General features: G+C 42.4%; 1 protein-coding gene across 1 annotated transcript in view; it reads right to left on the reverse strand.

Moving 5' to 3' along the window:
- LOC109899761 (AT-rich interactive domain-containing protein 5B) overlaps window positions 1-4853 on the reverse strand; it is an 83400-nt gene extending 78547 nt beyond the window's left edge. The window contains exons 1-2 of the mRNA XM_020495272.2: window positions 4792-4853; window positions 4262-4516 (exon numbers count right to left, since the gene is read on the reverse strand). Of these exons, the coding sequence (XP_020350861.1) occupies window positions 4262-4516; window positions 4792-4812 (276 nt within the window). The 5' untranslated portion in view covers window positions 4813-4853. The remainder of the gene's footprint in view (window positions 1-4261; window positions 4517-4791) is intronic.
- Between the last annotated feature and the right edge of the window lie 11843 nt (window positions 4854-16696).

A 16696-nucleotide genomic window follows, 5' to 3' on the forward strand; every position in this document is an offset into this window, starting at 1 on the left:
CATGCATTATGGGAAATGTTTGATGTTAGTGGTTTGTCAATGACAAGGTGTAAACCAATCCAAATACCACCAATTTCTCATGTGTGGAGGGAAAAGTCACTGTTATAACACATCATTACATACAGTATATCAAAGAATAGCAGAATATAAAAAACTCATGTATGTGTATGGAAATAACATAAACCAAAATGATGTTTCTCTTTGAAGTGCATGACATCCAGTTTAAATTACATTTTAAATTACCACCAGTAATGCCATAAAACAAGATAATAATTTACATGTATTTTAGAAATGCAAAAGGATTGACTTGAGGGCAACGTTCAGACTTAATGGTTTCTCCCTCCCCCTCCGCCTCAAATTCCTGCCATTGTTGAATGAATAGGGTGATTTGGTGTCATGCTCACTAAACAGTAAGCATCTCACATACACTATATATACAAAAATATGTGGAAACCCCTTCAAATTAGTGGATTAGGCTATTTCAGCCACACACGTTGCTGACAGGTGTATACAATCGAGCACACAGCCATGCAATCTCCATAGACCAACATTTGCAGTAGAATGGCCTTACTGAATATCTCATTGACCTTCAATGTAGCACTGTCATAGGATGCCACTATTCCAACAAGTCAGTTCATCAAATGTCTGCCCTGCTAGAACTTCCCCAGTCAACCTTAAGTGCTGTTATTGTGAAGTGGAAACGTCTAGGGGCAACAACGGCTCAGCCACGAAGTGGTAGGCCACACAAGCTCCCAAAACGGGACCGCTGAGTGCTGAAGCGAGTAGTGCGTAAAAATGGTCAGTCCTAGGCTGTAACACTCACTACTGAGTTCCAAACTGCCTCGGGAAGCAACGTCAGCACAATAACTATTCGTCGGGAGCTTCATGAAATGGGTTTCCATGGCTGAGTAGCCGCACACAAGCCTAAGATCACATGCACAATGCCAAGCGTTGTCCGGAGTAGTGTAAAGCTCACCGCCATTGAACTCTGGAGCAGTGGAAACGCGTTCTCTGGAGTGATGAATCACGCAGCACCATCTGGCAGTCCGACGGACGAATCTGGGTTTTATTGATGCCAGGAGTACGCTACCCGCCCCAATGCATACTGCCAACTGTAAAGTTTGGTGGAGGAGGAATAATAGTTTGGGGCTGTTTTTCATGGTTCGGGCTAGGCCCCTTTGTTCCAGTGAAGGGAAATCTTAACGCTACAGCATACAATTACATTTTAGACGATTCTGTGCTTCCAACTTTGTGGCAACAGTTTGGGGTAGGCCCTTTCCTGTTTCATCATGACAATACCCCTGTGTACAAAGCGAGATACATACAGAAATGGTTTGCTGAGATCGGTGTGGCAGAACTTGACTGGCCTGCACAGAGACCTGACCTCAACACTATCAATCACCTTTGGGATGAATTGGAACGCAGACTACGAGGCAGGCCTAATCGCCCAACATCAGCGCCCAACCTCACTAATGCTCTTATGGCTTAATGGAAGCAAGTTCCCGCTGCAATGTTCCAACATCAAGTAGAAAGCCTTCCCAGAAGAGTGGAGGCTGTTATAGCAGCAAAGGGGGACCAAATCCATATTAATACACATTGATATTGGAATGAGATGTACGACGTGCTGATGTACACATACTTTTGGTCATGTAGTGTAAGTCGTTATAACACCTTCTATTGAGTTATTGTTTGAATATCTGGACCACCAGATAACATAACTGGAAAATGACTTTTGCAAACATACTCCCTCCAGGAAAATCTGAGAAAAAGCAAATAAACAATATATCATCTGATTTCCCTACAAACATGTCCCAAGCAATCAAACACAACCCGTATGGATTTTTGCCTTGAACCAAAGCTGATTCTGGACAGATTCCACCATTTATTTCTACTGCAATCAATAAAACTGCTGCAGTCACTGCTTTCCTACCTCACTGCTTTGTCATTTATTAGTAATAGAGTGGAGAAGCAGTGACATCCGAGATAATAACAAATTATTAGCTTATGATGCAAAAATACCACACTACTTGCCAATTTTCCATTTCCACGAAGGGTACCTGGAGTACTGCAAAGATAAGGCCTAAGCAATTAGCTGTAGCAGCACTTTGGCGGTTGTAGCTGTAAGTGTTATCTAAAACAGCTCTCTTGAAACATGAGCCAAATAAAGACAGTGTATTGAGCCAACATGTACCGGAGGGGGGCGTTGAGGGCAATACCTAATACTGTGTCACTCAATAAGTAGTTTAACGCATGTGACTGTTTTGCAATAGGCGGTTCTCAGACCACAGAATGCAGAGAGACAAATAGAGGTTGTATGATATTCACAATGGGTGTGCAACACAACACAATGCCTTTTCACATTAGCATGCAGGCATTTTTTAGCTAGTGGAGTAGAGGGTTTGTCAGCGAATGCAAAATGAGCACAGTAGGACATGGGTTTCTCTTGTCCCTGCCTACACTGGGAGGGGCGAAGAGCATACAAATACCCGAGCCAGAGGGGAAATGACATAATGCGTTGAGCATTGAACTCAAGAAGGGATATCCAGAGATTTATAACCTCCTTTTATCACACTGAGGAAAACACTTATTGTACTCATGACATGTGCACATTTGTGCTGTAAATATGTAGTCTTAGACATACCCATTAGTCAGAGGCTATAACTATGAAGTAAATCTTAGAAATTGAAAGCTGTCTCAGGCTATGCAGATTTGCATAAATATAATTAACTGACGAGTAATAACTGCAGCCAGTTTACCTGTTTGAGTAAATATTCAATGTAATCAAGTTTAAAATCACATTTAATGGGGTCATGATTTTGGCATCAACATCACAGTTTTAGATATCATCATATGTTTTGTCATACTCTACTTCAGCTGTGCTGTAGGTTATAACTATCAATTTACCACTACCAACACACTGGAGTCTCTCTGTCGTTTGATCCTGGAAGGAGTCAAATAATATTGTCCAGATATCCAATCATGTGGATGTTACCGCTTTACAATGTAAATCAGGCTTCTCAAGGGGTGGGGCTGACTTGTCCTTATTGCAGAAGTGTGTTTCTAAATGATGGACTGTGCATGCACTCAATGTAATTACAAAGTCATTACATTGTGTAAAGGATAATGCAAATGAAGGATTTGGATGATCCTGGTTGAGTAAAGAAGAAAAAAGGATTAAGTTACATTTATTCATAGCAACATCCACTATAAATACCTTTCTCATGAAAAGGAAATGTGATAGCTACTGTATTACTCAAGAGGAAAGAATGCTTACCATCAGCAAAGGAAAAGACGGTTGTTTGCATTGCTAATCAAATACAAACCAGGCTTTGTCCTCCCTAATGGCAACTGCAGGCATATTTCATGTGACCATAAAATCAAGTGATCGAAAAAATATTTCAATTTGATGTTGTGTCGAATAGAGTATTTGGGTAGGTTACAGTGGCATATATAAAATACGTGATTCTTTCGTATACCGCACAAGAAAAGCATATACAAAACTAACCCAAGCTTTTTCGCTCTCTGCCACGCGCTTATGAAATGTGATACAGGCGTCATATTTGGCCACTTAGCAAAATGCCTCAGTTAATCATATTGCTAATGCCAACATATCGGACTACAGTAAGTGTCCTTTTGTAATGCTTTGGCATTTCGAACTGCCCTGATCCTCGGGTAAGAGGGCAGTACATTTGATCTGACAACAATATCATATCGTTAGGAATGCGAATGATTTCATAGTCATTTTTTAAATGATTAAGTAACGTTAGTTAGACATGTTAGCACTCGTTTTCAATAGGTCGTGTGCACGTATTCAGCAACCATTCATATGCTATGATGAAAGACTCTGTTGTTGAATCTAGGAGTTTTGATCTCACGCATTTCGCAATTTCCTCCTATATGTCACCATTATGAAATAAAATGACAAACGCTGGATTCGTAGGCTATAGGGGTTTTTCTTCCCCTAATACAATTATCCCCGCACCAGCGTTATTACGCACAGCTGGATAAGATTGAACTGCACATTCAGCAGTCGACACAATGAACAAATAGGCTAAGTAGACAATAACACAGTAATAGACACATGCCGTTTGTGATGGATCGATGTGGGAATCACATAATGCATGCGCATATTATACAATTAATGACCAAAGAATGCAGAAAATGCCACATTGATTTATCAACACAGAATATTTGTTAGTCTATAGGCTGTTATCCATTTGGCAGCATAAGGCACGTCATGAGAGCAAAAGAAGGTTATTACCTCTCCATGGCTAACTGTCCTTCCCGAGGGAGTATCTTCGGGTAAGAAATAAAGTTTTGAGCTTGATAAAAGTTGCTTAGTAGTCCTTTCCTCCCACAACAGCTGTAGCTCCGCTATGCAAATCGGATCCCCAGGCTTACATCGCACGAAGAAAAAGTCTCCGAGGGACAGAATTCTTGGTTTACCGTCCCGGTGAAATTTAAACGCCTTGTAGAATATATATGGTCCGTGTAAACCGCAAGAAGAGCCTACCCACTGTGGAGAAAATAACAATAAACAACTTAATGAATGACTTATTCATATTCAATAAATGAGGAAACCCCATTAAATCGCACGACATGCGCAATGACTATGGCTTGACAAATCCTTAAATAACGCACTAATAACACCTGACTGATTTAGAACCATGTAACTATATATTAATATGTAAAAACAACAAAACATACAAGTATTGTAAATTAGCTGTCTCCAAATTGTTAATATTATGCGAAAGTAGAATATGATGGTGTATGATTATGTTAGTACGTTACCTTCGGTGAGTTGGGCTCCATCTCGACGTTCTGAATTGATTAAACTCAACACGCTCTCCAAACTTGTTGGATTGAATGGATTGCCGAAGGTCCTGTAAGGACCCTATATTTTTTAAGTTCAAAAACAGTTTGTTGTCAATATAGAACACTTGTACAAATATTGAGTTCCTCCAAAATTACAAAAAATTGATGGCTTTTGTTGCTGTGCATCAGTTAAACTAATACAAATCCACAGTAGATAATAGTGTACCAATACAATCGTCCGTATTCAATCAGGAAAACGACATATGCCTATTACTATCATTGAATTCGTGGAATTCGACAAATATAACTATGGAATTAACACTGTGCATCAGTCCGATAATTCCTCAATAGTGTATTTAAGTTATGCTCAATGGAAAAATTTGTGTTACCGTATAATTTTTTATTTTTTTAAAATATTTAAAATATTTATTCCAGGACCTGTGTAAAGATCGTTTGTATGAAAGAACATTTCTCACAGTAATGATATAAGGGCGCTCGCTCTGGATGCCTTCGAGAAACAATGTTACACTCTGAACTACTTAAAAAGGCTATCAAATGTTTCCTCAAATGTTTTCTAATGTGGGAACAAAGACGTTCGGTTGTGCTCTCGAACGACGTAGTCTATAAATAATAAGTGACAAATGTTCAAACGCAAATTTGGCCAAGCGTCACGAGAGCCTATTGAAATGTATGAAGCATGCGATTATGCTGAAATAACAATCAACTCTCTAGGTCATAGGTTGTGCATAGGCTAGTCTACTCTCAATTGTGCTGATGACCGATATGCAATAATCGATTAGGAGGACTATTAATGTCAGTGCCTGAGACAGATGTCTGATATGTAAGCCTTGTAAAACGTAAGATATTTTTCAATGGTTTTAAAATTAGTTAAACCTTTAAACGGTGTAGGGAGGGGGGGGGGGGGGTATAACAGTTTTGATAGTATTGTCTTTTGCACAGTTTGAGGTTCTAATTCTAATTAACACGATTGTCAATGGTGACCATGATTTATAGTATGATCATGAAAAGTGCTTATTGAAGGGGTCATTCACCGATAGAGCCTTTTCCAGTCGCCAACTGATTTTTTCATTCGTTATCCACCCTTGCCCTCCCTTTACCTGAGAAGCAACAACATGACTGACACCGGCTATTTTTAAATGCAGTCTTATGCAATAAGCTTTTTCAAATTATGGAGGCAGGGCATATTGATCCCATTCCAGTTATCAGCATTACTTTATTTTTTTTTTAAATGTATTGGGGAAATGACAAAGAATTATTCAGTGGATAAAAATACACCAACAGATAAAAGGACTGACATTATACAATAGGCCTATGCAAGATGAACCTATACATTTGATCCCCTAACATTTTTGGACAATATGTGCTGGAAATGGGGTATGGCCTGCTTCAGTATCTGTGTCATTATAGATGTTGACAATGAGAATGACCCGTCAGAGTATTTTTTTTCCGTTGCTTGTACATTTTTAGGGGAAGTACATACTGTCCGTAATGGGATTAAATTAAGATAGATGCTTAGTGAAACTCCATATTTGGTGAGTTACGAACATATTTTTACATTATAAAGCTTGCAGAGCTGTCTAATGGGAGTTTGAATTAAGGTTATTCACATAACCACGGATCTATGAGCTAGGGACTATGCTGGTCACTCAATGAGATACATTATATCTGGAGCTAAGCACCTCCCTCTGCAACTGGATCCTGGACTTCCTGACGGGCCGCCCCCAGGTGGTAAGGGTAGGTAACAAGAAACCTGCCACGCTGATCCTCAACATGGGGGCCCTTCAGGGGTGCGTGCTCAGTCCCCACCTGTACTCCCTGTTCACCCATGACTGCATGGTACATCATTGGGGCCAAGCTCCCTGCCATCCAGGACCTCTATACAAGGTGGTGTCAGTGGAAGGCCCTAAAAATGTCCAAAAGACTTGTCCAGCCACCCTAGTCATAGACGGCTCTCTCTGCTACCGCACAGCAAGTGGTACTGGAGCGCAAAGTCTAGGTCCAAAAGGCTTCTTAACAGCTTCTATCCACAAGCCATAAGACTCCTGAACAGCTAATCAAGTGGCTACCCGGACGATATGCATTGTCCCCACCACTCCCATTTTTACTCTGCTGCTACTCTCTGTTTCTGTTCCATGCATAGTCACTTTACCTCTATCTACATGTACATATTACCTCAATTACCTCGACTACCCTGTGCCCCTGCATATTGACTCTGTACCGGTACCCCCTGTATATAGCCTCGCTACTGTTATTTTATTGTTGTTCTTTAATGATTTGTTCTTTTTATACATTTTTATTTTAGTAATTTTTTTATTCAGTTTATTTTCGTAAATACTTTAACACTTATTTTTCTTAAAATTGCATTGTTGGTTAAGGGCTTGTAAGGTAGCATTTCACTGTAAGGTCAACACCTGTTGTATTCAGGGCATGTGACAAATACAATTGTATTTTATTTGATATACACAAAAGTATGTGAGATGTTTGACAAGCAGGTTATTCATATCAGAGTAATTCCGTCCGACGGGTGTGATGCGCGTGACCCCACCCCCTATAAATACCTGGGCACGTAGCATCACTCCCTCAAGACTCTTCCCGAAGCTACAAGGGAAGCGACATCTGGACGAGCATAGTCCCTAGCATAGAACCGTGATTGAGCTTGAGGGACTATGCTAGTCACTCAATGGGATGACAATACCAGAGTAAGTCAGTTCTCGTAGGGCACAGCCTAGAGTAACACATCACCATAGGTGTTCGAGACAGTACCCGGCCGAACTAAAGGATACTGTTGGGAGGAAAGGGCAGCACCAAGCACAGCTGAGCTCATACCATGAGGGTCAGACACATTCACCCAGTAAAACCTTGCAAAGGTACTGGGGGATGCCCAGCTGGCAGCCACACATATGTCAGAGAGGGGGACTCCCTTAAGCAGTGCCCAAGAGGTGGCAACTCCCCTGGTGGAGTGTGCTACCACAGAGGATGGCACTGGGCCGGCCAGCTAGGCTATATGCTTGCAGGATAGTGTCTACAGTCCTATGTGACAACCGTTGTTTTGAGAGAGGCTTAACCTGTATTCTATCTCCAAAGCACAGAAACAGGTGATCAGGGTGACGGATTGCCTGATAGGACACAGAGCGCACACATCAACATGATGAGCCCCAGGGGGCATGGAGGTGGACAAGGTTGTTAGCACCATTTCCCTGTTTACGTGACCTGGGGGCAGGACCTTTGCTAGGAAGGCAGGATTTGGCTGCAGAGTAACGCTCGCCTTACCCAGGCTTAGACGATAAAACTCATCACTAACAGATAATGCATGGAGCTCGCCAACTGTCTTGGTAGAGGATATGACCACCAGAAACACAGTCTTAAGAGAGAGGTTTGAAGTCTATAACTTCTAACGTTTCGAAGGGAGGTCTGTATAGTGTCCAAGAAACAGATCCAAATCCCATTTGGGAACTGAGGGGGCACTTGAGGGGCGCAATCGACGGACTCCCTTAAAAAAACTAGCTATGAGTGGGTGGCTGCCAAGTGGACCATCCTGCTCTTCGTCATGACATGCTGAAATGGCTGCTGCGTATACCTTATGTGGATGCAGCCCTGCCAGCATCTAACAAAGACCTTTATTCTGCAAGATTCTGGAGCAACCCCCTGCTCCCCACATCACTGGCAGAACACATGCCATCTCGTGTCATAGGTTGACATGGGGGATGGGGCCCTGGCACTCTGTAAGGTGTTAACAACAGAGGGCACAAGATCTAAACCAGACCATTTTCCCTGTTTAGCAGCCAGGCCCATAGCTGCAGGCAGAAGGGATTCAGATGCCACAATGTGCCCTCCACCTTTGAAAATAGGTCTGGCTTCGAGGTCATTTCCATGCTGCCCCCGCTAGGAGTGAGAGTATTTGTGCTGAACCAGTGGCGTCTTGGCCATCTTGGGGCAATCAGAAGGACCTGGTGGCCCGCTTCTGTCCAGAGTCTCTGGAATTAGCGAGATCGGGGGGAAGGCCTCTTCCTAGACCAAGTGACCAGATTGAGAACCAGAGGAGGCACTGTATGTTCCTCTCTGAGGCAAACAGATCCACCTCCGCTTCCCCCACATGCGACTCATTATTTGGGGATGTATTTGCCACTCCACGGTCCGGAGGGCCTTCACTGGACAGAATGTCCGCTGCAATGTTCTGGAACCCTGGGAGGTGTACAGCTCTTAGTGAGGCCAGATTCTTATGTGACTACAGCAAAAGGGTATGTGCCATCTGGGAGAGGTGGATGGAACCCATACCCCCTTTGTGGTTTATGTACGCTACCAGTGTGGTACTGTCTGTATCAGCACATGTTTGTCCCGCAGTTGTTGGAGAAAATTTAGCAGAGCTAGTTGGAGTGCTCTCATCTCCAGCATGTTGATGTGGTGTTTGGACCAGCTGGTACTCCATGTCCCGCTGGCCTCCCTCTCCCTCAATATTGCTTCCAGCCTGTCAAGGAGGCACATCTTTGAACGTTCCCTCTGATGGACTCTGCCCAGGCGTATCCCGCCTGACAGGAATATCAGGGATCGCCATCTGGCCAGTGCTCACTTGCATTCCTTGGACACAGTCAGGCGACAATACCTGTGTTCCTTGGGGTGTAAACCTTGAGCATTGAACCACCTCTGCAGGGGCCTCAAGCATAGAAGGCCCAATAGGGTCAAAAGAGAGGCTGCAGAGAGGAGACACATCAGTCTCTCACACTGAAGAACAGTCACCTTCTGGTCTTGGAGAAAAGGATTCAGGTGAACTATAATTTTCTAGACTCGCTCTTTGGTGATGTTAGCCCTAATTAGAGACGAGTCGATCCGCATGCCCACAAACACTACAGTTTGTGTGGGGACAAGGTGGCTTTTTTGCATGTTCACCCTGAGGCCTAGCTTTGAGATGTGCTTCAGGAGAGATGTCGTGTCTGCTGCTGCCTGTTCTCGTGACTGAGCGCAGATTAGCCAATCGCCTAGGAAATGTTGTACTATCATCCCTTGTGATGTTAGGGGTGCAAGAGCAGTATCCGTGCATTTTGTGAATGTTCTTGGTGCCAGGTAGAGGCCGAAAGGTAACACTTGGTACTTGTATGCTATGCCTTTGAATGCAAAGTACAGGAACTTCCTGTTTGCCAGGTGGAACAGTATGTGTAAGTAAGCATATTTTAGTTCAACAGTTTTGATCCACTGGCCTGGGCTGATAGCCTGTAGAATGCTGGACAGAGATAACATATTGAAGGAGGGTTTTCAACCACTGGTTGAGAGGCCTCAAGTCCAGGATGGGGAAAAAGTCACCATTCCTCTTGGGGACTAGGAAATATATTCCATAGAACTCAGTGTTCTGTTCTGATGTTTTGAGTTGTCTGATTGCCTCCCTGCTGGAGAAGAATGCAATTTCCAGTTAGAGAGCTTCTAACTGGGGCAAAACCCATCAGGATGACTGAGGGTGCCCATCCTTCTTCGGAGCAGAGGGATGGTGCTTGTTATGCCTCTGCTGCATGTACCACTGCTGACCCTAAACCTGTTGAGGTGGCTGATTATGGCAAGGGCCCAAGTGGCCTTTCAAGGCAGGGGAGGGCTGAGGTCTAGACTGAAATGGTCTCTGGGTATGGTAATGTGTTGCAGGGGGCCCCATGAAAGACTGCAGGGTCTCTGTCCTTCCATAGCGTGGCCGTTTGGTCCAAAATGTCATCCACACCAGCACCAAAAACTTGGCCTGGGGAGATGGTTAGCTCCATAAAGGGTTTCTTCACGGAGGCCGACATCTTTTTTTTTGTGAGAACCAAAGCTGTCTACGTGACAAGATGACCATAGACAGGGCTATGCCATTAGCACGTGATATCTCAACATTTAATAGGGAGAGGAGTGTGTACCCCTGAGTCATTTCAGCCATCAGCTCTAGAGTCACTGTCGGTGGACAGGCGAGCTATCAGAACGTGCAGGTATGCCTGCAGCAGAGGGGTTGCATTCATGAGGTGAGCCACCATGGCCAAGGTCAGGAGCATCCTTTAAGTGGTCGCCAGCGGCCCGATGAGGTCCTGGAGGCCAGAGGGGAGACCTATCAATGATCTCCTTGTCTGGAAGGACTATAGCCACAACAATAGGGTCCATGGTCCAGTCCCAACTCCTCGGGAGAAGCCATGACGGTCCAAGGCTTGAAACATGGAACCTTGAGTTCACCTTAGGCCAAGACTAACACAGTTCATTGGAGAATATGGGGCACTGAGGAATGTACAGTTGCCCGGGCTGCTGTTATGGTCTGGATTAATATCCAGAGCTTTCAGAACCCTAGAGAGGAGCTCCTGCATATCAGCTGATGAACAGGGTACTTCACTCTCAGCCCTCTCTGAGCCATGTTTTCGCTGACCCAGAACCAGCCTCAGAGGTCTCTTCGTCTAGGTCATTAACAGCAAGGATGGAGATATCATCAGGATCCAGTCTTAAATCTTCAATGGAGCCTGTCGGGCTGAGAGAGTGGAGCTGGGAAGACAGAGGCTGCCTGGGCCTCCAACTCATCCAGAGTAGGTCCCCACACATTCTCCCCTAACCTGGGTAGGCACAGTACCCATCCTCAAATTCCAGAAAGAAGAGGCTAGCATCCAGCTAACAAGCAACAGGTAACGCAATTAGCCGGGAAACTAACAAGCGGACAGACACAAACAAGACAACTAATCCTCATGCTGTGATCAGGTTGGCCCAACCTGTTCATCCTACTTTGTAGTACAGCGTCGACCTGTAAAACAAACAAAAAAATTACGATGACAAAACACTGCAGAGCACTCCTGGGAGGAGCTAGGTTCGCCCAAAAATGGAGTATACTCTACACACAATGAAAAACTCACCAATGAAGTCTTCTACATCCACTTCTCACTCACCTGCGTAGCCAAGGGAAGAAAAGAGGAAGTGATGCTCAGGTATTGATAGGGGGTGGAGGCACACGCATCACACCCGAGGCATGGAATTACTCTGATATTAATATCTTGACTCATCCTGCCGCCAGGTGGAAGGATATCCCATTGAGTGACTAGCATAGTCCCTCAAGCAAAATAGATTCGTAGCTTCCAGAGGCGTTGGAGGAGACACCATCGATATCAAACGGTTCCCTATAATTAGGCTATAATAAGGCAGTCTTACTTGTACTGTGGTTAATAACCCACACTTAATAAGATCAATTACATTGTTCCTGTGCCATAAAAAAGCATGTTTTAAGTGTTGCTGTTAGACAATAATAAACATGTCTATGACTTATTTTTGATTTTAATGAATGGTTACAACTTCTCTGCAGGGAAGGTTTGATTGAATCCTGCCCATAAGTCTTATTATTATCATCATATTTCCCAAATCCCTAACCTGTTTAAATGACTAAATCAATGGACCTACTTTAATGACAGAGGACATAATGAATTCCTAGTCAATCAATAAGACGACTTTACCCCTTATCTAGTAATTGAATGTGCCTGTTGTCAATAGAGAAGACTCAACAGTTATCACCACAGTGTAAGACAAATTCTTTCCCCATTTTATTTGCTTTGTAATGAAATGAGTCATAAACATACATCTTTATTCACAGCAGTTATGAATAATGACTTGAGAGGCAAGATACATTGGAGGGAACAACGCTGTCTTATAACAATTCCAACCTTAATGTAATCAGCACTAGAACAGAACACTTATGGTTATAGAGCTAAATTAAATTGTGGAATAACCATTAAGGACATTGACTTTGGGACATGCTGGCAGAACATATGACAGCAATCTCCAGCATTCTCTAGAATAGAGTGTGGGAGCTACCGATTGATCTTGCAGTGTTTATCATAAAACACTGCAGTACCTTCTTTAGCATATAATACCACAATAAGATGGCACCATACACAAATGGTTTACAGGGGGTTATAAGTAGTTTATAATGACGCATTATTTGATAGCCTGCTTTATAACACATTTATAAAGTTATTGTATGGTCTTTGTTGTGTCGATAGATTGTAGATTGAACAACTCTTTCATTCAAGGACCCTACATAATCAGAACATAACTTCACAAATCTCTTATGTCAATAACCTTGAGTATGCTATTGCTACTGCATCTGTGCAGGTTATTGAAATAAGCTGACAGTTGCATTCATGAATTATGAATGTGTGATGTAGTTAAGCCATGCCCATGACACTAAATTGTTTGTCATTGACAGCTAGTAGCTGCTATTATAGACTCCCTACTGTTATGTTCCCCAGCAAGAAAACCAAAAATTGTCTCTCAAACAGAAGGGGGAACAAATAAAGAGTCACTAACAACAACCAAAACGAAACAGGTGGGGTTTTAGGAGAGCTTCTAAAAGACAAAACATGGCGGTGTCCACTGAAAGTTGACTAGCAACAACACCCGGGACCTAAAAGACACCCACCATCAGCACCCACACAATTTGCCCATGAATAGGCAAACAAAAGAAAAACCCACACCAAACTAAGACAGGATGCAAAGCAAAAAGTGGAGCACAACAACAGTAAAGAAGATCAGATAAAGGATCATTTGTCTAGAAATCAAATAGGGAGAACAAACTAAAAATATGTTAATCCGCCACATCCCTCAAGGCAACTGGAGCACTAGGCCAGCCACTCTTAAATAGCACCTGGGCCAGCACAGGTGAAACACCTCCCGACTAACGAGATGGACAAGCCAGCACAGGTGTATCACTTACTGAATAACAAGGTGACACCAATCGGTGCGCCCTATGTGCTAACATCCAACCTCGTTAGCACATGGGGCGCATAGAAAATGGAAAAGCCTGTGACACTGCCAATATTAAGCATCATATGGACCACATACAGTAGGCTACATTTACACAAATCTTAGTGATAATATTGTGTTTAAATTAATTGTGATGATTGCCAAAGTATTGGGTTTGAACTCCAGTATGACAGGTCTCTGTGAGAATAGGTTCATTTTGGAGTGTGGTATTTAACACTTAAACTGCTGGGTCTACCCCCTTTACAATGCCAATGAGAAGCCATTTTGATTGCAACATTATGACAGTCAAATAAATACATTTCATATACAATACCAGTCAAAAGTTTGGACACCTACTCATTCCAGGTTTTTTCTTTATAACACATATGGAATCATGTAGTAACCAAAAAAGTGTTAAAACAAAAATTTATTTTATATTAGAGATTCTTCAAAGTAGCCCCCCTTTGCCTTGATGACAGCTTTGCACACACTTGGCATTCTCTCAACCAGCTTCACGAGGAATGCTTTTCCAACAGCCTTGAAAGAGTTCCCAAATATGCTTCCTTGGCTCCTTTACCTTCACTCTGTGGTCCAACTCATCCCAAACCATCCCAATTGGGTTGAGGCCGGGTGATTGTGAAGGCCAGGTCATCTGATGCAGCACTCCATCACTCTCCTTGGTCAAATAGCCCTTACACAGCCTGGAGGTGTGTTTTGGGTCATTGTCCTGAAGAAAAACAAATGATAATGGGACTAAGCGCAAACCAGATGGGATGGCGTATCACTGCAGAATGCTGTGGTAGACATCCTGGTTAAGTATGCCTTGAATTCTAAATAAATCACAGTCAACATCACCAGCAAAGCACCCAACACCATCACGCCTCCTCCTCCATGCTTCACAGTGGGAAATACACATGTGGAGATCATCCGTTCACCCACACAGCATCTCACAAAGAGACGGCTGTTGGAACCAAAACTCTCCTATTTGGACTCCAGACCAAATAGGAGGACAAAGGACAAATTTCCACCGGTCTAATGTCCATTGCTTGTGTTTCTTGGCCCAAGCAAGTGTCTTCTTTTTATTGGTGTCCTTTTGTAGTGGTGTCTTTGCAGCAATTCGACCATGAAGGCATGATTCACAGTCTCCTCTGAACAGTTGATGTCCTTTTAAATATACTTTTTGGGGGAAATGTCAAGGATGGAGGGGGCCATGAAAAAAAATTGCTAAGATATTTCAATTTGGAATTCATTTGGAGACAAAATGACTGCCTACGGCGCTCTCTCCTCACTGCCTCATTCAGAAATTCACTGCTGATTAGATATCCATTTACAATGGGCACCTCCTTTAGTTTAGGACTGTCATTAAAAATCCATCAGGCAAATTTGTTCCTCTGCACACGTTTCAGCTGTAACCTTATGCTTGTCTTTGTGCTTGCATAATGATATGACAATGGCAGGGTCAGCAAGATGCATTCAGAACAGGTAACAGGAGACCTGAATGGCATTGCAGGCTAAGTTTAGCACATAAGAGCTATCTTATGAGGTGCTCTAGCATTTCTTACTCAAGCATATAAGACCTGTCCATGCTTATGCAGTCTGTTATTCCCCATCCTTTGCTTTGGGGGCAGCATGATGAGTTAGATTGATGTACTGTAGCTCGCATTTTCCAAGTGCGAAACATGTTTTGCGTTGCGGAGGGGCTTTTAACCTTGGTTGACATTACATCAGTGCACAGACTCAAACAACTTAATCTACCATTTCTTACCCTGAACAATAAGATACACTATTTCTGCATACAGTTCATTTTCTTAATAAAATTAATTCAACTCATTATATTTCACTGTTCAAATCCAACCTTGTAACTGAAAAGGCAGCATGCACACTCTCCAGCCACGTTTCATCAACATGGCCATTGCATTCCCACTACAGGCTGTAGTCATTGAGCATGCATGATGTTGTATGTCGACATGCATGTTAGTTATAAATGATGATAACACAAACATTGGATGAAAGTATTCAAAAATGTTGTCTGAACGACTGCCATTAGAATGAATGAATTGACTGCAAAATGCAATTTCATATTCACAGCTCTTATAACAGCTGAATTGTTTGATAATGACAAGTGAGTCATTTTACTATGCGTCACAGGAATATAATCATGCATCACAGAACACATATTGAAGTGAATATGTATTAACATAACTGCGGATATATTGCAGCGATATCAAATGCAAATTGCATCAGGAATGAAAGCACTGGATAAATCTGAATTTGCAAACTACCTACAGAATTCTCCCCAACCATAGACAGTATCTCTCCATCTGAAAATGGAATTAGCAGAATGATGAATAATGTATTGTGCAAATATCTGGTGTATAACTCTGTTGCCTTGATTTATAGCTGCTGGTAAATTGATAATTTACAATAGACCCTGATGACTCAAAAACCTCAACTGTGAAAACCTCATTAAAAGGAGCTGGAGTAAAACCATCAAAGTTGACTTCTGAATGTTGCCTTAGTTGTATATATTATGCATTTGCACTACTCTCTGGCGGCTAATATAATATATAGATCATTAGTGGTAGGACCCAAAACCTCCTGCTGAACTGGGAGGTTTTGGGATGAGCATTTGGCTGTAGATTAAGGCACTGGTGGCAAGATGCAATGTCTTTTCCATTCTATATTATATGTTCAATAAAGTACAAGTGATGAAAAAGAGGGGCCTTCAATAGGCATGTCACACATCTGCAGGTCTTTGTAGAATCAATTATGGTTTTTGTAATAGGTTTAAGAGTATTTTTTTATAGTCGTTTGAATTTTTTGCAATGGTTGTACATCTTATAGGGACCCACTGGGTACAGACATCAATTGAATGCCCATTCCACGTTGGTTCAACATCATGTCATTGAAATGATGTGGAAACAATGTTGATTCAACAAGTGTGTGCCCAGTGTTGAGGAAACAAGTTATGAAAAATAGTTAGGTATTGTTTCAATGCAGTGGAAAGAAAAATATTGTGTTCAGAACAAAGCACATAAGCAAACCTCTCAGCATTAATAATTGATCTCTTTTTATATGGCAATTTAGGACTCACTTGAAGTTGCTATGGTGACAGGATATTTTGAGACAGCCAATGACC

The sequence above is a fragment of the Oncorhynchus kisutch genome, linkage group LG11 (assembly GCF_002021735.2).
Source record: "Oncorhynchus kisutch isolate 150728-3 linkage group LG11, Okis_V2, whole genome shotgun sequence".
NCBI classification, from domain to species: Eukaryota; Metazoa; Chordata; class Actinopteri; order Salmoniformes; family Salmonidae; genus Oncorhynchus; species Oncorhynchus kisutch.